The sequence below is a fragment of the Neovison vison genome, chromosome 1 (assembly GCF_020171115.1).
Source record: "Neovison vison isolate M4711 chromosome 1, ASM_NN_V1, whole genome shotgun sequence".
Taxonomy (NCBI): Eukaryota; Metazoa; Chordata; class Mammalia; order Carnivora; family Mustelidae; genus Neogale; species Neogale vison.
In genome coordinates this window covers 101,668,924-101,694,253 of record NC_058091.1, presented here as the reverse complement: position 1 = coordinate 101,694,253, position 25,330 = coordinate 101,668,924, and the positions used below count along the sequence as shown (strand labels likewise).

Below are 25,330 nucleotides of genomic sequence, written 5' to 3'. Positions count from 1 at the left end.
CTGGGAGGACACTATCTTTGCCCTGCAGCTACTGATTCTATTTGTGTCTTCCGTGTTATAGCCCTTGTGTGGGAGATTGAGACTGATTGCCCACGAATGCATCTCTTGAAGAGGGCAGATAAATCACTACAGAGATAAAACTGCAATCCTCTACAATCCTCTGCAATTAATTCTACTCTTCAGATATGGTAGACATGAAAATCTTTAATCGGAACATTTCCATCCAATCTCTACTAATGATAAAGACATTCAGAGAGGTGTCTGTTTGGGAGTGACAGGGACTGCAATCAGTCATGAACTTCTGTTAAGTCATACCTCAGCAATAGAAGGGTCCCGTGTCTGTCTTTAAACACGAGAAGCTTAATCTTTGCGAAACGTTGGCGATTTAGAGCATTTAGAATGTAGTTTGGTGCTTCTGTTTCTTTTAACTGTTTCGTTGTACTGTCAGCCCATGAATCATGGAATATGAATCTTTTGATTCACATTTTACCTCTTGGATGCTTTGATGTGGCCACTTTTTAGAACCAAATAATAATAATAAATTCTTGGTTCTGTCAGTGTAGGGGAGCTTCTGGTTGCTCCAGGCAGTTCACGTAGATGCAAGTGTTTGGAATAGAAGACAACCTGCTTCCTAGAAGAGAATATTCACCACCATTGTTGTGATTGTGTTTTGAATGGTGAGCTATCAATTTTGCTGAATTTTTGGTGGTTTCTCTGAGTTTGCATATATATATATATATATATATATATATATATATGCAGGAAAGCAACTGCTTTTAATTTTTGCAGAACACACTATTGACAGCCATCATGTCACATTAAGTAAACAATCCTATGTTGGGAGATTTATTTAACCTTTAGGGTGACATTCATTGGTGTACACCTAGCAATCTTCCAAACAAGCATGCATCCTAACTGGCAGTGGGAGAAGAGTGGGTGGCACTCATATACTACTCTATGACCATTAGCAAAACATGGCCTATGGACCTTGTTAGATACGTAGGCAGATATGAAAATAGCAGTCTGGGCAGGTCACTGTGTTCTCTTTTTAAATGCAATGTTCATAAGTGAATTGATTGATACAGATGTGCATTTTTAATCTACTTACATGTGTTCCCAAACTCTCCTTTCCACTTCCCAGCAGAGAAATGGCGTCTGTGGTATGGGATAAAGGAATGGTCTTCACTACAGAAAAGGGTCAACCTCCTGACCTGTGTAATTCTATCCCCTTGACCAATCTGGATCTGCTTTCAATGAGCGAAACCTCCTGCCTTCGTTTTTGTTTTTTTGTTTGTTTCTTGTTTATCCAGTGATTAAGAGAGTCTTTTCTAGAACACAATAGAAATGTAATTATGATTTTATGGAGCCACATATTTTAACCTGGCAATACAGATTTTATTAGAAATGATGATAAAAATGATTGAGGAATCTTATGGCAGTTAGTGGGTTTAACATTCAACTTAAAGAGTGATTTGAAAAAATAATGAATACTGTTTTTCTGAAAATAAATAAATTCGGGGAAAAAAAAAAAAAAAAAAAAAAAAAAGAGTGATTTGAGAGAACCAAACAGTTAATACAATATGAATTAAAAAAACAGAAATCGTATGTTTCTGATTTTTTCTTGTTTATTTGTTTGTCTTTTAAGCTTTCCAAGCCATTTATAACTGCAGTGGGTTATAATACACTGCATATATGGTGAAACAATACTTAATATGTACTCAAATCATCAGATATAAACATAGCAGGGATATCACCTATAAAAAGCTTACACTTAAATATATAAAACATGTCTGTATGTTCTTTTTCATCTATTTTGGGAAGGTAGTTTTGGTAATAGGCCTGGTGGAGAAAATATCGGAATATAGTAAGATCCAGTTGGTCAGTTACATTTATTTTTAAATATGTTTGTAGTAAAAGGGTGATCTTGCATACTAATACAGATGTTACATAATATTAATTCACATTATAATTACAATAACATGCTTATTCATAAAAATTTCCTTAGATAAGAAATGGCATCAATATTAAATAAGTGACTATAACATGACATTTACTACAATAAAGATTGGAGGGACTGAGTTCTAGAAGAATGAGCAGAATCCAGAACGTATGACATCTTCTATAGAGTAGGAGCAACATAGAGGAGAATGAAAGCTTCAAAAGATCAACTTTGCTGAGTGAGAATGAGATAAAACAAACAAAACTACATCCAAGGAAAACAAACAAACAGTGTTATATTGTTGAGGACTTGGGAACTGAATTTTTTTAAAAAATTTTATTTGTTTATTTGACACAGAGAGAGAGAGTGAAAGAGCACACACAAGGAGCGGGAGCAGTAGAGGGAGAGGGAGCAGCAGGCTCCCCATTGAGTAGGGAGCCTGATGTGGGGCTCGATCCCAGGACCCTGGGATCATGACCTAAGCTGAAAGCAGATGCTTAACTGACTGAGTCACCCAGGCACCCTGGGAATTGAATTCTTGACTGTGGAATGAAATTTGTTCTCTCCCAATTATTCATAGTGGGCTTTTGGGCAAGTTATAGAAACTTAGAGACATAAGTAAGGTCTGAGATTAGATGAAGCACGTGCCAAACAAATGAGAGTTAGAGAAATTATCATGCCTTTCCTTAATAGGTAATGTGGCAGGACGGCACTTAGTGAAGAGATAGAATCAGATTTTCATCCAGTCATCCAGTCTTCGGTTCAGTATTTCTTAGACTTCTTCGGGTCAAGTGTTGTTTGTGTTAGATGCTAATTAACCATTATTGATCAAGCCCTTATTCTCTACCTTTTTGCATACTGCTTGAGAAACATTGTATAAATATACTAGCTATGAACTAGTCTCTAAGTACAGAACAGTAGGATGTCATTACGTAGGTGGTATGGACATTGAGCAAAGATTTATAATAAGCTTTAGAAGACAGACATCTGTTACCACCTAGCTGTCATCACCCAATTTCTTATTCTTAAATTAGGGGTATTAATATTTGACACCTCCCTAGCTTTGCTCTTTGAGCTAACTGAGATTACCTTGTGAATATTGGTGAGCATCATTAGGAGTGCATGGCTATATAAATACACATTTTATTCCATTATTCACTCCAACATGTCCCATGAAATTTACTAGTGCAATTATAATTCAAAGCAATAGGATATAGGAATTTGAGTCACTGGACAAATCTGCACTGCAACTTTATTTTGTGTGGTATATTTAATATAGAATTTTATTAAACTCTTTGAAAATTTGCCCCCTTAAGGGGTTAGGTTAAATAGCCTGGATTAGAAAACTGAAATTTTAGAATAACAGCTGAAATTCTAGCTTTCCACCGTATTATACTAACATCTCACGGGGGATTCCAGAACAGTAGATGACTTTACATAATATGAATTCAGTACTTATTTGCATTATGCAGGTGCATGCTTTAGATTGGATCCTAACAAGCTCATGTCTCAGGCTTTATTTTGAGGACTGTAAGTTTGGTTTTTTTGGGGGGGTGTCTGAATTTCAAATATAAAATTGATAATGAAAAATCACACAGCAACTGTTATTTAGAATTTTAAATATTGATTTTCAGAACAGAAAAATGTATTTTTGAATGGCTGGTTGGTGCATTTATGAAAAAATATGCAACTCCTCAAGCAGAGTCTGGAATAGGGCAATCTAGTCAAACATATAAACGTTTCTCCAGCAAAGTAATAAATATTTATATAAAGTAGGATAAATAGAGACTTTAAGTTGCCTCAGATCAGCTAATTTCCAGTTCTCCTGCCAAATTAACTTGAAGCCAAATATTCATTTTTCAGAGCTTTTTGAATTTTCGGCTTGTGTATCTGGGATTTCAGATTTCATTCCTTGGTGGCCTCAAATGCTTGATTCATATTCTTGGGTATTTATTCTGTCTCTTAAGTTACTCATCTTCAATGTGAAGATAATAGTAGAACCTACCTCACTGGTTGTTACAAAGTATAATATGTTACTCTTAATACAATGCTTAAAACAGGACCAGAATATAATGGGGGCTATTTAAATTCTGTTTTATAATATCATCTATTTCATTTAAATCAGGATCAGAAAAGAATAGGTTTGCAGTGGATTAAATTTAGTCCACTGTAAACAAAAGCTCTGTCAAGTTTTAACACGACAAGTTTTAAGGCACTTTGCATTAGTAGATACCCAGTTTACAGGCATTTTCTACCCTTGCACTTTCCCTCTCACACAGCCGAGTTGGGAGAATGGGCAAATAGAGCCATGGGAGAGGTGTTCGTACCAGTGCCTTCTATTGGCAATAGAAGTTTAGACAGAAAAGAAGTTTAAATTATGGACTAAAATAACATCCTAAAAATGAGATTATCTTCCTTATTTAGGGAAAAGTTGATGGATGATCTCTCTGGGAGTATACCTCTCTTAGGACCAAGATAGTGATATTAAAAAAAAAAAAATGACTCATATGAGGTGATGTCAGCCAGAGAGCCCAAGAGCACCATCCTTGCCAAGCTCCCAGGACAAAGTGCCCCCAGACGTAGCTTATATTTTTCTTTGCTGGCTTAGTTATGGGAGGTAGAGATGGAGATGAGTTCCTTGCTCTCCTAAACAACCTCCTACTCCTGGGGAAAATAAACTGAAGACTTTTTTTGAAGTATATAAGGCAACAAATCATGCATTTCTTTGTCACGAGCTTCCTCACAGACATGGAACCCATCTGGCTGTGGAACACAGAGTTCTAGCATCCTTGGCTTCCACAGTCATTCCTGGATGGTCATGACCCTCTTCTCTCTTCCTTAATTTTAATCTTTCCCCTAGTTTAAGACCCCAGGTTTCAGATATTTATAGCAGTGTTGATGTGATTTTAATGAACCCTCTCAAGATATTTTCATATTTTCATGCAATTTCTTCAACTTGTGAAATCATTTATAGAACTTAAACATTTTTATCTTCATGTAACAAATTTTTGGCAATGAAACATCATTGAGAACACGCACAAGTGCTATTACAGGCTGTAATTATGAGATACCTCATGCAAAGTGCTTTGCAGTGAGATTTTTGTGATCCTGTCTTACAGTATCCTAGACAATGGAGATTTTGAGAAAGCTACCAATATTGAGAAACATAACTCCATCAAATGATAGTGCAGTACTAAAAAAAATGAGTCCTTTGAATAGGTAATTCCTTAAGAAGGCGTTTGGTGCCCAGTGGCTATAGACTGTATGAAATGACACTCTATTTTACAAAGCCAGGTTATATAATAATATGCCTGACACTTACTGTCCTGAATTCTTCAACATTCCATCATGTTCCCAAGAGGAAAAGTTCTCTGACTTCATTTAGCAGGAAGGTTATTGAAGGGGGAAAATATGTTTCCCTGTATTGTGAGTAAGAACAGACAGATGTCTTTGGATGGCTTTATGCTGCACCATGGATAAGGAGGTTGTACTAAACAATCTATAAGAAGTAATAAAAGTGCAATTTTTTAAAATAAAAGAACATTTTATTTGCTAAAAGGAGAAAAACAATTTCTGGGGAAGGCATTTTCGGAATACTCTTTCTTGTGAACATGAATTTGTTTTATTTACTTGACCTTTATAATGTCATAAACATGGTCCTTATGTGCCTGCAGTTTCTCAGTCCTTCCTATTTTCCTCCCTAAGGTGTGCTAAATCTCATCACTGACTTCACCTGGATCTCTGGGGGTTCCTATAACTTATTTCTAATTCCTGTATGAACCCTTCTGTGTTCTGGTACCTGATACATGTTAGTAATCATTTTACAACCTTTGCTTTTTAAAATATTTTTGGATAGCCTTTCTATTTAAGATCCAGGAATTTGTATGAAACCACAGAGGTTATATTGCTTCTGAACTAAAGGTTGTTGGTTTGTGGAATTTCCTTCCACTGGAAACATGTATGGGTCTGTGGCTCTAGTGTTTTCCCAGTTTCATAATATCCTACTTGTTTGTTTTCATTTTCAAAGCTGGAGCATTTACTATTAATTTCCATATTTTATAAAGGACTAACTTTTTTCCTTTTTTTTTTTTTTTTTTCTTCTTCAGTTGAAAGAGACAAAGATTTTTCTCACCAGCGAAGGCATTACAAAGAATTCCGGTTTGATCTGACTCAAATTCCTCATGGGGAAGCAGTGACAGCGGCTGAATTCCGAATATACAAGGACCAGAGCAATAGTCGATTTGAAAATGAAACAATTAAGATTAGCATATATCAGATCATCAAAGAATACACCAATAGGTAATGACTTTATATCTAACTTACTGTGCAAACAAAGGCTAATTGTAGTAAAAATCACTGACAACCCATGTGATCTATCAAATCATCTTTTCTTTGGATGTAAAGACATTGAAAGCCAGGTATAGACACATTGAAAGTAAGAGTGATTGATCTGAAATATGCCTTCCACATTCCCTAGCTATTCCTTCCTCTTGACACCAATCTGTATCCTAGATGGTCTCATGTTTCCCAGGCCCCTTGTTTCATTTTGTAAATGAGAAAACTTCCATTTTAGTATGCACACATAAAATCGATAATTAAAATGATTTAAATAGCTTGGTGTTTCGTAAGTTAGAGAAGAATAGCTTTATTGCTCCCTGGCATGAATGTAAATTGCCTGTGTGTAAATATGTGTATTTTGATATAAGGCATTACATTTGTAGCAGGTTCTGACCATTAACATTTATGTCTTCTGTCTGTAAAATGCTTAATTCAAAATGGAGCAAAAATGAACAGATAACCTGAAATACTAAATATATGGAAACTTCAGTTGATAATTACCGCAAATGAACCGTAAACAGAAGAGTTGAAAAGAAAGCTTAGTAGAGTTCTCTGACCTTTCCCCCAGTGAAGAAGTCTCTTGGGTAACACCTTTATAGGTGATAAGCTACCTTTGTTGGACAGTTCTTCTGTTATCGTTGTTGTTGTTTATTTAACTCTTTTTTTTTTTTTTGAAAGATTTTATTTATTTATTTGACAGGCAGAGATCACAAGCAGGCAGAGAGGCAGGCAGAGAGAGGGGTGGGGGCAGCCTCCCTGCTGGGCAGAGAGCCAGATGTGGGGCTGTATCTCAGGACCCTGGGATCATGACCTGAGCAGAATGCAGAGGCTTTAACCCAGCCGCCCAGGCGCCCCTGTGTTTTTTAACTCTTAATTGATATGTCATATTCAGGTGAAATCTTTCGCCCGTAGCTTGCAATCATTAGATCTAGATCTATCCTTTGGTGAAATGGTATGTCATTCTTTGATGAGATAGGTATTTAAAGACAGCTATCTTTTCCCCTCCAGTGCTCCTCCCTCTCCTTGTTGAATATTTCTAGTCCCCAGTGTTAAGATTTTTCTTGGTCTTTGAGAATGCCAGAGTTCCCATTGGGTGCTTAATGGGACAATAGCCTCTCATAATGCTCAGTGAAGAAAAAAGAATAAAAAGCTACTGAGATCAAATCTATTTGAAAATCCTACTTGTTAAACCATTCTCTAGGAAGTTCACAATGCACATCAGAATATTAAATTCTTAGGGGCACCTGGGTGGCTCAGTCATTAAGCGTCTGTCTTCGGCTCAGGACATGATCCCAGGGTCCCTGGACCGAGTCCCACATCAGACTCCCTGCTCAGCGGGAGGCCTGCTTCTCCCTCTCCCACTCCCTTTGCTTGTGTTCCCTCTCACTGTGTTTCTCTCCCTCTGATAAATAAATAAAATCTTTAAAAAAAAAGAATATTAAATTCTTAGAAAAGGTTTAGAGTAAAGAAACCTAGTCTTCCTCAAAATTATTTGACTATGAAATCTTTTTCTTTGGGTATATAATACTTAAAACCCATGAAACACTGTTTCAGCCAGACAGACTTTAATAAGTGCTGATCTTACTTTAAGAGCAGTAATTCCAAGGTAGATAAATCTTGTGTTCGTTTCTTAGCTCAAACATTTACTAGCTATTTGTCTATGGGTGGATTTTTGTTTAAATCTCAGTCCAGTGGTTTCATTTGTAAAATAAGTATACTAAATTTGTGGCGGGGGCGCGTTGATTTTGTCAGAGACAGAGCCTGGCATACCACATTGTTTTTTTAATACTAAATAATGATGGTGTCTTTAAAAATTAAGTGATGAGGGGGGTGCCTGTGTGGTTCAGTCTGTTGAGCATCTGCCTTCGGGTCCTGGGAACCTATGTAGTTGGGTTCTTAGAGAGGAGTCTGCTTCTCCCTCTCCTTCTGCCCCTCCCCCTGCTTATGCTCTCTCTCTCTCTCAAATAAATAGATAAAGTTAAAAAAATAAGATTAAGTGATGAGAAGGCACCTGGGTGGCTCCTTTGGTTAAGTGTCTGCCTTCAGCTCATGTCATTATCCCAGAGTCCACGGATCCAGCCCTAAATAAAATATTATTTATTTAATAAAAATAATTCTTTTTAATAATAAAAATAATAATATATAAAAATAAAAATATAAAATATAAAATAAAATAAATAAATAAAATAAAAATTAAAAAATAAAATAAAAATAAATTAAAAAAATAAAAATAAAAATAATTATATATGATTTATTTAATAAAAATAAACTTTTATTTCAGTCTATTGTTGTATATGTTCAGGATATTATTTTTTAAAAATATTTTATTTATTTATTTGACAGAGAGAGATCACAAGTAGGCAGAGAGGCAGGCAGAGAGAAAGAGAGGAGGAAGCAGGCTCCCTGCTGAGCAGAGAGCCCAATGCGGGGCTCGATCCCAGGACCCCGAGATCATGACCTGAGCCGAAGGCAGAGGCTTTAACCCACTGAGCCACCCAGGTGCCCTAGGATTTTTTTTTTAAGATTTTTTTTATTTGGAGGCGCCTGGGTGGCTCAGTGGGTTAAGCCTCTGCCTTCGGCTCAGGTCGTGATCTCAAGGTCGCGGGATCGAGCCCCGCATGGGGCTCTCTGCTCAGTGGGGAGCCTGCTTCCCCCTCTCACTCTGCCTGCCTCTCTGCCTACTTGTGGTCCATCTTTCTCTCTGTCCAATAAAAATAAATAAAATCTGTGGCCATTGCTGCTATAAACATTGGGGTACAGATGGCCCTTCTTTTCACGACATCTGGCCACAGTCGCCAAACTATGGAAAGAACCAAGATGCCCTTCAACGGATGAGTGGATAAGGAAGATGTGGTCCATATACACTATGGAGTATTATGCCTCCATCAGAAAGGACGAATATCCAACTTTTGTAGCAACATGGACGGGACTGGAAGAGATTATGCTGAGTGAAATCAGTCAAGCAGAGAGAGTCAATTATCATATGGTTTCACTCATTTGTGGAGCATAACCAATAGCATGGAGGACAAGGGGCGTTAGAGAGTAGTAGGGAATTTGGGTAAATTGGAAGGGGAGGTGAACCATGAGAGACTATGGACTCTGAAAAACAGTCTGAGGGATTTGAAGTGGCGGGGGGGGTGGGAGGTTGGGGTACCAGGTGGTGGGTATTATCGAGGGCACAGCTTGCATGGAGCACTGGGTGTGGTGAAAAAATAATGAATACTGTTTTTCTGAAAATAAATAAATTGGGGGAAAAAATGCAAAAAAAAAAAAAAAGATTACAGCTGCACTTCACTTGTATATACATATATTGTATTTAAGTCCCCTTAGTAACTTTTACAATAAACCTGTAATCCAACCCCCCCCCAAAAAAAAAATAAATAAAATAAAATCTTAAAAAAAAAAAAGATTTTTTTTATTTGTCAGAAAGAAAGCAGAAGCATGGAGAGCTGTAGGTAGAACAGGCAGAGCAGGTAGAGGGAGAAGCAGGCTCCCCGCTGAGAAAGGAGTCTGATGCAGGACTTGATCCCAGGACCGGGGGATCATGACCTGAGCTGAAGGCAGGTGCTTAACTGACTGAGTCACCCAGGTGCCCCTGCTCATGATATTTTTAAATGTTATCCACTGAACTAGCCATCCATTTCACTTTCTTTTACCTCTATTTTTTAAGTATGTGAACTGCATAATTTAAGACATAATAAACATGATTAAAAAAAGGTCTACTAGAAGAGGCTATTGATAATAATTTATAGATTGATTCCTGATCAATCCATGATGATCTTTATGAATAATACATGTGGGAATATTTATGGGTGTTGATGCTTAGCTTATCAGATTTCACAGTTTTGAGAATTTTAATTCCTTCAAACAACGAAACATTTGTTTATCTTGAAATTTTGGTAATTCTCTAATTATACCTGGTTTGAAAAACATTGCTCTGAGTGTTTCTACAACTGCATCTGCATGTTTTTTCAGTACTCTTGAGTATAGTGTGGCTGTCTTTACTTATTTTAACATGTGTTTAGAGCTATTCTAAGATCCAAGATTTCCTATTATCCTTGATATTTTCCCTAAATCTTTGAGAAATGATTTCTAAAATCTAAAGTACATGTATATATTTGATTGATACATGTGATTGACTTGCCATTCTAAACTTTAAGATAGTATAGATTGCAAAGGCTTTCGTCCAATTTACTGAATAGCATTTATAAAAGTTCGGTTCAGTAAATTAAATTCCAGGTCAATTCAATTCACTTAAGTTGACATTCTTGAAATCTATCACATATTGTTGCTGAATTGTCCTGTAGGTTTATGCTCTACTTACTGTTTTCTGTGGGTTTTGTTTTTGCTAATATATATAGGCTTTTTCCCAGTTATCTTTTTCAATCTCTGAAACATGCAAACTCACACACGTATAACCTACATTTCAGTTTTATATATATTGATCAGCTGAAAGAATCTCTGGAAAAATGCTTTCCTTGTCTTTGAAATAGGCATTCATCCATTACTAGAGGCTCGTTAATCCAGTGTAAGAAAATGCCTTGTCTTTGTCATACATCCAGGACTCACTTTTTGCACTCCCCTCTTTGTTCAAAATATATATATGTAAGGGATGGCTGATATGGAAACAGCACATGTCCCTCTTAGAAAATTTCAGGTTTCCATGTGGGATTTCAGCTACCTAGAAAATAGTGATGTATACCAAGAAGAGCATGGACTTTGGAATTCCTCTATGGGTGAAACTGCTGTATATCTTAGGATCTCAAGTTTACAAATATGAAAAGAATAAAAACAATAATAAGTATTTCAGAACAGTAGAAGTATTGCAGTTGGTTTGAGAAGAACTAGAGCTTATCACAGTACAAAGACTATAGTTGATACTTTATAAATACATTGGTCAGTATATAATCATATAACTCAGTAGGAGTATCTATTTTGTAAGGGTTTAGAGGATTATATCCATAGGGGAGCCAAAAGTAGGTGGTTATTACAGTAACAATAACTACCATCTAGGGATACCTGTTTTTATGTACAGATCAAGTAAGTATTATGATGCCAGGTGCCTTTACTTAATAAAAAACCACCAGATATTTGATTCATAAAAAAACGATTGGTACATTTTTAAGTTTAATAATGAAATGAATATCACCCAACTTAACAGCAACATCATGGAAGCTATCTCTGAACTTGCCCCTGAAAGCATATGTTAAACAAATAATCAAACTCTTCTTTGAAATACAGTTGAAGAGTGATGAAGATGGGAGACTAGTTATTTATGAATAACACAGAAATATCAGAGATGTAGACAAACTGGACAAAGATTCACATATAAATGTTTACTACAGTATTATTATTTGCAATCACATAACTTGTTAAACAGAAAATGTCATACTTCATTTTATGGAAAATTGAGGTATTATACTTTATATAACAAGTAGAAATTGTCTGAGGGTTGCTGGGGGGATGGGGGTTGGGAGAAGGGGGGTGGAGTTATGGACATTGGGGAGGGTATGTGCTATGGTGAGTGCTGTGAAGTGTGTAAACCTGGCCATTCACAGAGCTGCACTCCTGGGGTATAAATATATTATATGGGTATAAAAAAATAAAAATAAATAAAAATTAAAAACATTTGATAACACTGGAAGGTTCTCAGACTGTAACATTAATTGATTAAAGTATGTGGCATAACTATACTATTTTAAATAAATTCATATGGAAAACAGATCAGAAGGAAGCACTGTTTATTGCAGTCTTATGGGTCTGAAATTTTAATTCTTACCCTTTTGTGTACTTTCTAAATTTTTATAGCCAACATTGTTTTTATAATCAGAAACAAGTTTAATTATAGTTAAGACAAAGACAGTAATGAAACAACCTCATGCTACAGATTTCTTTACAAAATAGCCTTCCCAAGGTACTCTTGCCAGAGGTTGAGGTGGGCAAAAACCAAACCAAACCAAAACAAAACTGAACAAAACACTAGCATTTAGCAGTAATTTCTCTTACTTTTAACTAAGCCACAGAAGTCACTTTTCCCCCACAGAAAATGAAGATAGCTAAGTAAATCTATAACTTTCCTTTCCACTAATGGGAAGTTATTGTGCCAACTGGGAACCTTGACTTTAAGTCTCTGAAAGTGAGGAGGAACAGATTAAAAGTACTTCATTATTACATCATGTCATCACAGTTCAAACAGAAAAAAAACTTAATTTTAAAAAGTCCTTTGAACTGGGTGTTATATATACATGATGAATCACCAAATTCTACTCCTGAAACCAATATTACACTATATGTTAACTATCAAAACTTTAAATAAAAACTTTAAAAAAAGGTACTTTTGAAATCCAATTATTATTATATTTTGTTTAGTATTACTTATCTATGGCTTCATATATTTTTTAAATCAAGAACTAAAAGGGAAGTAGGAAAAGAAAAAGAAGCTAATACATCTGACCATTTCCAAAGCTAGGGTCACCTCTTAAAATTTCTATGTAAAACTTCTATCTTCAGACTTGTGGGCTTTATTTTGCTTAGTGTTTTGAATTAAACTCAGAAACAATTAAACTGTCAGTGCAGACCATTCTTCAATACAGAGCATTCAACAATGCATCTATCTATTTCACATACATAAAGCTCACTTTCCCTAATGTTATTATTGAGGAGGGTTCTGGTGGGGATGGTTAAGGCAACTCAGACTGATGTTTCGTAGCTATGTTGTATATTCAAGACATTGTCTAATCTATTAACCATCTAATATATGACTTTTTTGACAGTGTTAGGCAATGAAAGTTTTTTAAAAGACCCATTATGTCATCTCTTTCACATGTATTTATCTTAGCGAGACTTAAAAGTCTTAAAATAATATGTTCTAGTTCTACCATCTCCCACTTCTCCCATTTGTTCCTACTCATATTTAAATGTGTGCAGTTTAAAGGAGCGTTCTGATATTTATCCAGATTTTTATTTTTCTTGGTAACAAGTTAACACACTTTGCATCATTTCACTTATTTAGCCCTTTCATATAAGGCTGACAGCCCCAGATTCTATATAGAAGGCCTTGCTCTTCGGTCACACCTCATATATCTGGCATTATTGGGAAATGAGGTTTCCACATGATTGAATTTTCCAGATAATTCAGCTGAGGTCGGCATGCTTTTGCCGAGCGCCTACCATGTAGCAAGCACAAGGGACATAAAGCCGAGTAAATAAAATCTCCAAAGCTCATAGCCTGGGGGCTAGGGGCTGTGGTGGGCCTGCCGCACACAGACTTTAATAACTATAATACAATGTGCTAAGCACTATGATGTAAGTATGCACTAAGTGTTGTGGAAACACAAATGAAGGGGAAATTAATTCTTCATGTGGGAAGGTGAAGGACCTTAAGGGAAGCCACTGAGAGGAGTACACCCTTGAGTTGGGCCTTTCAAGATGAGTAGAACTTTCTATAGGTGGAGGGAGAGAGATGTGGAGAGGGAGGGACAGAGAGACAGAAACAGAGAGAGGGGTGTGTCCTAGGAGAAATATCCCTGAGGATTAAAATGTTTAAGTGTATAGAGAATTAAATAATTCAAGTAAAACTATCAGTGCCAATATCACTGTTACTAAGAATAGCAGTTGGTAATTATCCATTTAATGGGCACTCACCATGGGTCTGAGTGCTGTCCTTGAATTAATTTTTCACACACATATGTATGCATGTGCATGTGTATGTACATGTATGTGCGTGTCTGTGCACATGTACACACATGCATATGTATGTATAAATGTGCTATGCAGAACTCAACCTTTTCCTAATGTTCTGCTATGAATATGAATTTTTGTACTCCATTGTAAAAACATTTTAGGCTAGCCTGCTCGATGTCATTAGCCACCTTCACTACTTGGATATATTTAGTTGAGCTGTCATCATTCCAGTTCACAGTCAGCTTCATATTTACATCATCTCCCCCGTCCTGTTTCGCTAAGATTTGTGATTCTTCTGTGGACATGCTTCAGAATGTACACTGACAATTTCCACTCAGGAAGATTTCATGGGCTCTTGAGAGCAGGAGAGCAGAGCAGGACGCGCCGTGGCTGGAGCCATTCTCTCTACACAGGCCGGCACACAAGCACAGCTTGCCTCTCTTCGGTGTGCAGGGTTGCGTGCTCCCTTTCCCTGGTTCTCAGCGAGGACAGTGTGGGCTCCAGGGAACATTTCGCAATGCCTGGAGACATTTTTGATGGTCCCAGTGGATGAGGGTGGGAAGATGGAGCGCGAGTGGAGTCCGGTGGGTAGAAATGCTGGGATAGTGGGAGATGCAAGTCAACCTCTGCAGTGGACTTCTCCTCCACCCAACAGAGAGTGTCCTTGATGTCCACAATGCTGAGGTTGAGAAGTCCTGTTCTATTTAAAAGTTTAAGATATAAATTTAAAAAAAATGGTCATAAAGTGCTAGTCCATCAATTTTTTCTTTGACTAATTTCATATTTTGCATCCTAAGACTCATAGCACGGAAGAGCTTTTCAAGTCCTAAGAGCTCTAGGTGCATGGCTTATTGATTAGGAAGCATTAAAAGTGGTTGGATGATCTATAAAAGTCTTACTTCTTTGTTTCTTGTTGCATGAGGGGGCCTCCTGTGTGTATATATATCTCCAGTAGCATGTTTAGATTCTCTGCAGGGGAAAAATACGGGATAATATAATGCCAGGAAACCTGTTAAACATTAATAATATTTTAGCAATTAAAAAAAAAAACTCTGAATTTTCATAGTGAGAATTCAACTTGTTTTTCTATTTTCCTATGCTTGTCATTGAACTTCATCTAATATTATTTTATCAGTTTACATCTGTCCCCTTGAAATGTAAATACAAAATTGAGTTAGATATTCTGAAAATTGATGCTCTGTAAGATTCATAGAATTTTATTATTTCACATTTGTTTTGGTAGAAAAAAATCAGCTGAAAATATCAGTCAGCTGACAGGGTCAAATTCTAACACTTTTAAGCTAATGTTGTTCCTGAAAGAAACTCTTGACAAAAATTCCAGAGAATATAATTTATTAAATATATAAATATAATTTATTTATATATTATATATAATATATAAATATAATTTTTTAAATTGTCCCTTGTTAACATGTTCCATACTAGAGTTGTACATTGGGCTCCTTAAATGTTGTTGTGATATATATGTCAAACGCCCAGAGAAAGACGTATGCTTGGTCCTTGGGTGGCTGTCATTGCATTTTTTCAGACTCGATAAGCTATTCAAAGGCATAGGGTGATGGAAGGAGGTGAAATACTTGTAACAGTAGAAATTTTGTAAAGACTGGGGAAGTCCTGCAGACCGTAAGGTTCATGTCTTATAGAAATAGAGGAATGCCACTTTTCCTCCAAAGTTTATCTGTGTATCTTCCAGTCAATTTCTGAAAGCTTTTCTTGACCAAGTTTAGGGCTTGGTGGTTAGATTATAGAATGATTACACTCTTGGTTAACTACTTCTTCTCTTCTATATTATATAATATATAATGTATGTGTATATGTATATACACACATACACATGCATAAATAAATCTAACTGAAAACATATTGACTTGAAGAATATTTCTCTTTTGTTATCTCTTATTATTGATTATGTAAATAATTTTACTTCCTTTTGATAAGTTCGCAACTTAATTTTTTTCCTTCTGATTTAGGGACAAAGATCCATTATGGATTATATGCATCAATAAATGTTACTAAAGTTAAAGAGAATGAATGAATACCTATATCTAAAATTTATCATTACAGGTTATTAAAGAACTTTTGCAGTAATAATTGCATAAATCACTTCTGATTCTAATTATGCCACCAAGCATAATATTTACTACTTATTAATATATATACTTACATGTGATAAATGTGTTTTGGTAAGAAAATAGTAATTGTAAAAAAAAGAGAAAATAACAATTTTGTTTGCATAGCATTTCTTATTTGTGCATCCTTTCATCTCTGCAATATATTTTTGAGATTGATATTATTTTAATCTTTTTTTTTAAATATTTATTTATTTATTTGACAGAGAGAGATCACAAGTAGACAGAGAGGCAGGCAGAGAGAGAGGGAAGCAGGCTCCCTGCTGAGCAGAGAGCCCGATGCGGGACTCGATCCCAGGACCCTGAGATCATGACCTGAGCCGAAGGCAGTGGCCTAACCCACTGAGCCACCCAGGCGCCCCATATTTTAATCTTTACTTAAAGAAAAAAAACAAGTTCAGAAAGATGACTTAAAGGGCATAATTATTCTAAGCAAAGCCAATGTATAGCAAGTCATTGTTGAAATTAAGCAGATACCGAATCCACCTACAACTATGTTTCTTTGCTTTATAAAGGTATACTTATAAAGAAGATCATTATAACTTTGCTTTAAATCCTCTCACTTTCTTATATTTATTCATCCCTCAACTCCTGCAATTTGATTCTCATAATTCCATTCTACTGATTATCCATCAACATCGTCCTCAAACAGCCTCTTTGTTACCAAATCTTACGGACACTTTTTCATTCTTTGATATTGCATACCACCTCCTATTTAATATGTGAAACATCCCAACTAGAGAACTGTAGTAGTTTGCAAAAGCTACTGGAACAACTTACCAAAAATTTGAATGGCTTAATACAACAGAAATTTGTTTTCTAACAGTTTTGGAGGCCTGAAGTCCAAAGTCAAGGTTCTGCAAGGGCCACATTCCTTCCAAAACCTCTAAGAAAGGATCCTTTCCTGGTAGCCGCAGATATTCTTTGCCTTGTGTCAGCATAATTTCCATCTCTGCTTTTGTCTTTCTTTAGCTTTCTTCCTTCTGAGTGTGTCTATCTGTGTCTCCTCTTATAAGGAGAGCAGCCGTCCTGGATTAACCCCACCTGATGACCAAATCTGAACTTGATTACACTGAAAAGACCCTATTTTCAAATAAGATCATATTTACAGGTGCCTGGGATTAAGACTTCAACATATCGTTTTGAAGGACACAATTCAGTGCATAGCAGGGAGTATGTCAACTAATGTTGGGTAAGAGCAATAGAATCATATATGTGATAAAGAATAAAGGACTTATAGTGATTTGTCTTTCTGCCATTGTGGGACCTGGTTAAAGAGTTCATGTGAGGCTGTTGCTTCTGCATCTGGTGATGGATCTGATGCAGTACAGGCAACTGGGAAGGGAAATGGTTGTGGGGTAGGAGAGCATGAAGAGAACTGACACCTGGGAGGATAAGCTGGAACTCCAAGGGCATATTGGAAACCATTCTACGTCTCAGAAAGACTCAACTTCAATGATGTGAGTAAGCTGTAGGATAAGCTGGTAAACTTCACCATGAGCTTCACATACCCCTTGTTTAGGATGTGGAGAAGGTGAAGGGGATGACCTGGCAGGAGGAACTGTGGGCCAGGATTTGGAGAAACTGATGTTATTGGGATCCAATGGAAGCTGGAAAAGCACCAGACCCAGCTGCTCCCCATGATAAGGTGAGCCAGCAGATCAGCAGCAATGCATGTGAGCAGGAGGAAACCTGGCACTTTACCAATCTTCCAAGCATAAACTTGGCTGCTGCTTCCCTTCAACTCCTGCACAGATTTCTTGTATGGCTAACCTTAACATAGACACAAACAGGGAAGAGAATTTTGGGAGGCTGGGTTTCAGTTTAGCTGATTTGACAAAGTATAAAACCACAGAAGTCCATCTTTGTCAAACTGACACCAACACATACATTCTATAACCATTCATACTTTCCAAAAATATAATAGGCAAATCATTCTCTGATTTTTTATCCATCTTTGGATGTTATTCAATACTTTTCTAGCTGGGTCATATTGCCCATTTGATATCCTGTCACTTCAATACAAAATATGAAGTTAGCTACCATCAAAACTACTTATACTAGATGGGAAGGGAGAAAAAGAATTGGTTCATAGGGTACAAATACATTAATATCAAAATAAGAAAGGAATACTCATAACTGTTACAACCCTCACTCTGTAACTGGTCACATGGTGGTAGTTGGTATTTATAATCTCCTTTTTATGCTGTGTAATCCATATTCTTTTTGTTTTCACCAACCACTACTGCCAGTCATTGGTCCTTATCTAGTGAGGTAAAAGAAATACTCATTCTAGAAGTGTCTGGGCCATTAGTAGTAATGCCTGCATTGAGGTCTAGTTTTCCACTGACTTTTATCATAGGACATGGGAGAACCTAAAGGGTGTTTCAGGTGAGGTCTTATATTTCAGACATGCTCCTTTCTCATACTGTGGTAGAATCAACCTAGTTTCCTCTTTGATACTTAGGGTTGATCAACCTGCATACTATTTTATCAGCTTGTTGATTCACTGGCCCGAAGAGCCCAAAGTGATCACATGGATGTCTCAATTTCTAACTTAATGGAATGACTGCTAAGCAGTGGTAGTGGTACCATTCCACTATTGGGAACTAAGAACTCTGGACCAACAGAGCCCAACATTTTGGGGCCAAGCAGCAACATTTTTGTTCATTGGATCAGAAAGAGTGAGTAAGAGGAGCCACCCCTGTGTCCACCCCTTGATTTCTAGACTCAAGAAAGAGGGACGTTAGAGAGTAGTAGGGAATTTGGGTAAATTGGAAGGGGAGGTGAACCATGAGAGACTATGGACTCTGAAAAACAGTCTGAGGGGTCTGAAGTGGCGGGGGGGTGGGAGGTTGGGGTACCAGGTGGTGGGTATTATAGAGGGCACAGCTTGCATGGAGCACTGGGTGTGGTGAAAAAATAATGAATACTGTTTTTCTGAAAATAAATAAATTGGGAAAAAAAAAAAAAAGAAAAAAAAAAAGAAAGAGGGATGTGACAGAAATAGTGGTATACTGGTTGCTGATATAGAGCATATAAATATCCCTGAGGATATTAGTCCATTTGTACAAGATACTGATGACCAACTGGAAGCATAACAGTCTTCAAAGAGGCCATTTCCTTGTCCTATCAGGCCATCTGCTATAAGGCAATGGGTAACATAGGAAGACCAAAGGATTCCATGTGCACGAGTCCACTTTGCACTTCATTTGCTGTTAAATGAGCTTTTTGATCAGAAGCAGCTTTGAAATTCCATGATAATAAATAGGGTATTCTGTAATTTCATGGATAGTGATATTGGCAGAAACCTTATAGGCAGAGAAGGAAAATTTGTATCCGCAGTACCTATTCCAGTGAGAATCAGTACTGCTCTTCTATGATGTAAGAGACTCAATATAATTGACCAAATATAAGGTAGCTGTTTAATCCCTCTGGGGAATGATACCATAAGGATTTATTATAGGGATTTGACCTTATGCAACTGTGGAAGTTATTTAACAACAGTCTATTGTAAGGCTGTTGCTCTACCTTTGATGTTGGGCCTAAGATCCTCTGAGAAGGCTGGAAGAGAAGATGGGTGAGTTGGGGAAAGGAAGGACAAAATAGAACCTGAAACAATGATCTGGAAGGCATGAGGACAAATTGGAACCAATCTTCCAGCCTCCAGTTTCAATGATGCAGATGATTTCCTTGCTATCAAATCTTTCCTCATAGATATGTCCTCATGTCTGACCTTGGATTCAGAGAAATTGAACAAGAAGATTCACTGGAATCTGAAGGAGCTGCAGGCTCACCTGCTGCCCCACACCAAAAAGGTGAACCAGCAGATCTCAACAGTATGCCTAAACTGTAATAACACTTGAACATTTGGAAGTCTTCCAAGCATAAATATAGCTACTACTTCACTTTCACTTTCCAAATATTACCTAAATTTTTTTTGTGGCCAACCCTACTCCAGAACCTTACAAGGCAGTTACAGTTTAGTTAAACCGATACAATATAAAACCCACATTGGGAGTCAATATATATTAAATTGAAAGAGTGAGTTAGTGAATGGATGGATGAATGGCTTTACAAAATGTCTCAGGTCACTCCTTGGCTCAAATTCTATCATCTTGTTTGGGGTTGGTGGCTCCACTCAAACTTTTGGTATTCCAGTCCAAAAACAAGTTATCTTTTGGTATAAGGAAAACAGTCAAAATATAGTTGGGACTAAAGAGAGCTGCCATTATATAAAACAAAGTGTTCTGAAAATGAAATATGGAGAACTGAGATCTGCTCTCCCATTTGGCTGAGTAACCATAAGAAATAATTTGCTCTCTCTTTAAATTTTCTCATCAATAAAATAACGGTTTGGCTCAGTAATTTATATCCCACTTAGTTTTAGTATTCTTTGATCAATTTTTGTTACCTTCAGAGGTAGAATCCCAGACTAGTTAATTTCACATCAGACATTTTTCATCATAATTTTTTATTTAATTTTAAAATAAGAATATTCCCTTTAGTCAGCTATTTAGGCAGTAGAGAAAGTTAATATTTCCAACGATCAAAACTGCATTCATACTGGGCATGTCTGCATACTATATAAGCCTGATCATACAGAGAACATACAATCATGATATGATCATATAAAGATGATATCTGTTTTACCCAAGTAAAAGATCCAAAAAATTGGAGAAATTGAATATTTATATAATGGATTTATTTATAAACATAGCTATATAATGAATGCAGTTAAATAATACAAAAAAGTTTACTCATATAATTATGTGTAAAATATTTATATAGTCATATTCCTTGTTTATTCTCAAAATATATATGTGAAAGCTTTTAAACTTTTTACATGCAGTTTGACATCATGTCTATCACAGTATTTTAGGTCATGTATCACAATACTACAAACCACATCATCTTCAGGTCCATCTGTATTGTCTGAAAAATAGCATTTTTTTCAATCTGTGTATGATGCTGGCATTGGAAGTAGTATGTTATCAAAAGCACCAGTACATACACATTTATTGTTATTATTGTTCATTTTTAAGCTTTTCTAGAAGGACAGATATTATATCCACAAAACAACTTCTGACTCTATGCTTATATAAGTGATTTTTAACAGAGTGACTTACAAAGACAATTACTGGATTTTTCAAGACAACACACCCAGGAAAAGTTACTGAATTTCCTTGTGTGTCTTCTTCTTCTCTGCCTCCTTCTTATCCTCTCCTTCTTTCTCCCGCCCTCATTCTGCTCCTTCCCTTATCATTGTTCTCCCTCCTTTCTTCTTCAGTTGTAACCAGTTCTATTGCTACCATCTCAAAGAAACCCCAAAGAAACTTGACTCAGGTCATTTGATGGTAATGTGACTCCACAAATAAAACTTTCCCAAATTTCACAGGTCAAAATCAAACAATTTATAACACATTATCTGTGTTATAACACATCAAGTAAAACTTCACCTGTAATTTTCCTCTTGTGCATAAAGAATGAATTTTGGAGCACTGAAAAAAATAAAATTAGATTTAAAAAAAGATATTCAGATTATATTACATTTGGTTTTTTAAGGAGGGATTACCATACTATATTTTAAATATTGTAGAAACTGAGACAGGAACTCCTTAATTGTTCAAGCTCTGTCTGATCCCCAGATCCTTTTTATCTTTACATTACACTGATATCTACATAAAGATGGTAAGATAAATTTTAGCTCTTCTGTTGTCACATTCTTAAATATATAACCGTCATTTTCTCATTCCATCAATCTATATTTTTGAGTTGTAAGTATGATGACAATTCAAAGCTTATTAAATTTTGGCTCCTGCTGTTCAGTCCTTAGTAAAGTACCTATGCTTCCTACCCTTCTGGTATTTTCAGACTCCCAAGGCACATATGCAAAACTCTTTCCTCTCTCAGTAAAATGAAAAGCACCCTTGCTAATCAATATCTATAGTCCACCAATTCCCATTACTAAACATGTTTAAGCCTTTGGACATGATTAAAGTAAACTGTAAATGTGTGTGTGTGTGTGTGTGTGTGTGTGTATACACATACACATACATATTATTCACTTTTGAGTAACTATTTTTAATATACTTACGTATTTCACATGTAAGAAGTCTATATGCATGCTATGAATCCTTTATCTGTTAAGTATAACTCTGTACTTAACACTTGCATGATGACTTCATTTAGCTATATAAGAAATTGTTATGCTGATTTATATCATAGTCTAGACAAGTGTTCAAATTCTTTCTGAAAAAGAAAAAACACAAATTTTAGTAATGATGAATTATTTTAATCAATATAAGTTTACTTTGACATATTTGTTTTTTAAAACATTTCAATGTTGATAATTGTTGTAACCTAAACATGGAACATTCACATCTAGGATAATTTCTGCTTGTAAAAAAATATTTTAAAATAGTCTTATGGGTTGAACTGTGCTCCGTCTCTCCCCCAAATCATATATTGAAGTCTGAGCCTCCGGGACTTCAGCATGTGACCTTATTTGGAGATAGGGTCTTTAAAGAGATAATTAAATTAAAACAAGGCAATTAGGGCATCCTAATAAAAAGGGGAAATTTGGACCCAGAGACACATGGAGGGAAGATGATATGAAGACACAAGGAAAAGATGAACAGCTACAAGAGACAGTGACAGGTCTAGAACAGATACTTCCCTCATCACTCTCAAAAGAGCCAGCCCTACCTACACCTTGATTTGGACTTCCAGCCCCCAGAACTGTGTGACAATAAATTTCTGTTATTTAAGCCACTCAGTCTGTGTTACTTTGTGATGGCAGCCTTAGAAAACTAATACAATACCACTGTGAAACATTTGCTTATACTCATCCATGTAAATGGACTCTATTGCCTTTGCTAGAATGTAGATTTTAATTTCAGTTTCATTGTTATGATTGTAAACAATATACAGAAATTTTATTATGGATTTATTTCTGCTACAAGTAAATATATTTTGCTACATATCTATTTTTTTCTCTACTGCATTCCTTTTAAATGAATTAATATTTTAAAATATCTTTTATTAGGTATTTCAAGAATTTCTATAAAAACATCAGGTAAAAATAGTAAGATGAGATAACTTTAACAGGTTTATTTTATACTGTTCATTGGACATAGTATTTCTACTGTTTCCAGTGATGTAAGTTCCATTTTTAGTGGAGTAATTTTGTACTTCAAAAGAAATCACATCTAATTTTCTACAGAATGGGTAGGGATTTATTTTTAAGAGAGTTCTATGAAAGGAACTACATGAGTGAAAATTGCAGAATTGTTACCGTTGTGTTGATTAATAATAGACTTCAATCTTCCAAAGAGTATTTTGTTGCTTGTGGGTAATACAGAAGAACTTCTAGAAGAGGAGAGAGGAAAAATTAAAGAAAAGAATTTATCAGTCAAAAATAAAATAGCTTTGGTCAGGAATAGAAACCATGGAGCTTATGAAAGCAATCGAAACTTTTCAGAGGGGGAACTAGAAATGTATGGATTTTTCAAACCACACCGTCTGCCTAGATTAACCTTCCGATGAATTGCAAGTTGTGTCTCTGAAATTCAGATATTTAGGGCTTGCTTGAATCCTTTGGCTGACACTTTTTCTAAATATATCCATTAAAACTGAAACCATTTTCTTCACAGACATGCTTGAAAATTTGGGTACCTGGATGTTGATAGTTTGGGGATTTTTTTTTTCTGGAAAAATACTACAATCTCAAAATAATAGAAAATATTACTGGATAACTACTTAAAGATACTTGCTATTTAGTGGAAATTGTTCTCAAATTTTACCTCTTTGTTCTTTTTTGTTCTTCAAGTGTTTGTTTATTTCAGGCCAAGGGTGGCATTATAAACTCTGCAGACTTCAGTAGAACATTTATGCCATATTTCAAATTGAAAGCAGGCTTGACAGCAGGGTAGCACTTGAATATTTCCCAAGCTACAGAGTGACTCCTGTTTCAGAGCCTGATAATGTAATTAAATTATTCTAATATTATAGTTTCAAAAGATATTTACCAAATATCTCAAGAATTTAAGGATAATTTGTATTTCTCAAAGTTTTGTTTACTTGATGAATTTTCACCTTAGGAAGAAGAGGGACAGTTTGACTGATATCCCTTCATAATATGAATAGAATGGGTCCTGAAAATTCAAGTTAGAACTAATGGAATATTTTCACTGTGTTGTAGTTTATGCTTGCTATATGTCTTTGGTATCTCAAACTAAGTCCTATGTTAGATATGAAAAGATGTCTGTACCCCTCTTTTGTTAAACATTGAGATTAAAGCTGTGAAGGAGAATGAAATTTACATCAATGGGAAATAGGGTACCTGAATGATTTAAATAATCATAATGCCTTTATTTTAACTTCTCTAGGTTAGTGAAAGAATGAATACATTAAGTTGAAATAAAGAGAATAAAGATGCAGCTTCTAAAATATTAAGAATCTCCACTCTGTTAAAAACAGTTAAATATTCAATGATAATAGAGTTTTCTTCTTAAATCATATATATATATATATATATATATATACACACACAATTTGTTTTTACTCAAAATTTGCTTTTTACATTTTGTAAGCCACCTTTGAAGTGACTTGTGTGATGCAGCTAGATGGCAAATGCAGAATAGTATTTAACATGGGTGATTATGACATAGCTTTGCCTTTCCTCGTATAAGTAATATGTCTTTAAACAGATTCAGCGCAGTATCAAAGTCAGAAAAATACGTATGTCTATGCTACTTTGAAGAAGAGCTGCTGTAAGGATTAAATGTTGGGCATGTGTAACTTTTGGATCAGAGGCTGCCTGTAGTAAGGATATCATAAATTAAGCAGTTCACTATAACTCAACAAATATTCATACATTTAGAAATTTAATGCTATAGTTAAGATTGATAAATGTTAATCACAGTGACCCTGCGGAGACTATTCTCAAACATACGTGTTCGTAATCATAGCTGGTGTTAAAGCAAGTCAGGGTGTATCTGCTGCTCAATTTGTGGGATTCATCCTTTAGTCCAATGGTGTGGTCTGAGAGCCTCTCTTGGCCTCTGCTATCCGTAGAGTAAATTTATAATCAAAATGGAAAATGAAATGAAAAATAAAGATATACATTATATAATGCGAAAAAACAAGTGTAATGAAAATGAAAAATAAGGAAAAATTATCTCTAAAGCAGATGATTGCCTGCCCTTGCTCCATTGCT

General features: G+C 35.8%; 1 protein-coding gene across 1 annotated transcript in view; it reads left to right on the top strand.

Annotated features, from left to right (window-relative positions):
- Window positions 1–25,330, top strand: part of BMP5 (bone morphogenetic protein 5) — a 113,978-nt gene that overhangs the window by 51,300 nt on the left and 37,348 nt on the right. Inside the window, exon 2 of the mRNA XM_044253110.1 lies at window positions 6,046–6,238. Coding sequence (XP_044109045.1) covers window positions 6,046–6,238 — 193 coding nt within the window. The remainder of the gene's footprint in view (window positions 1–6,045; window positions 6,239–25,330) is intronic.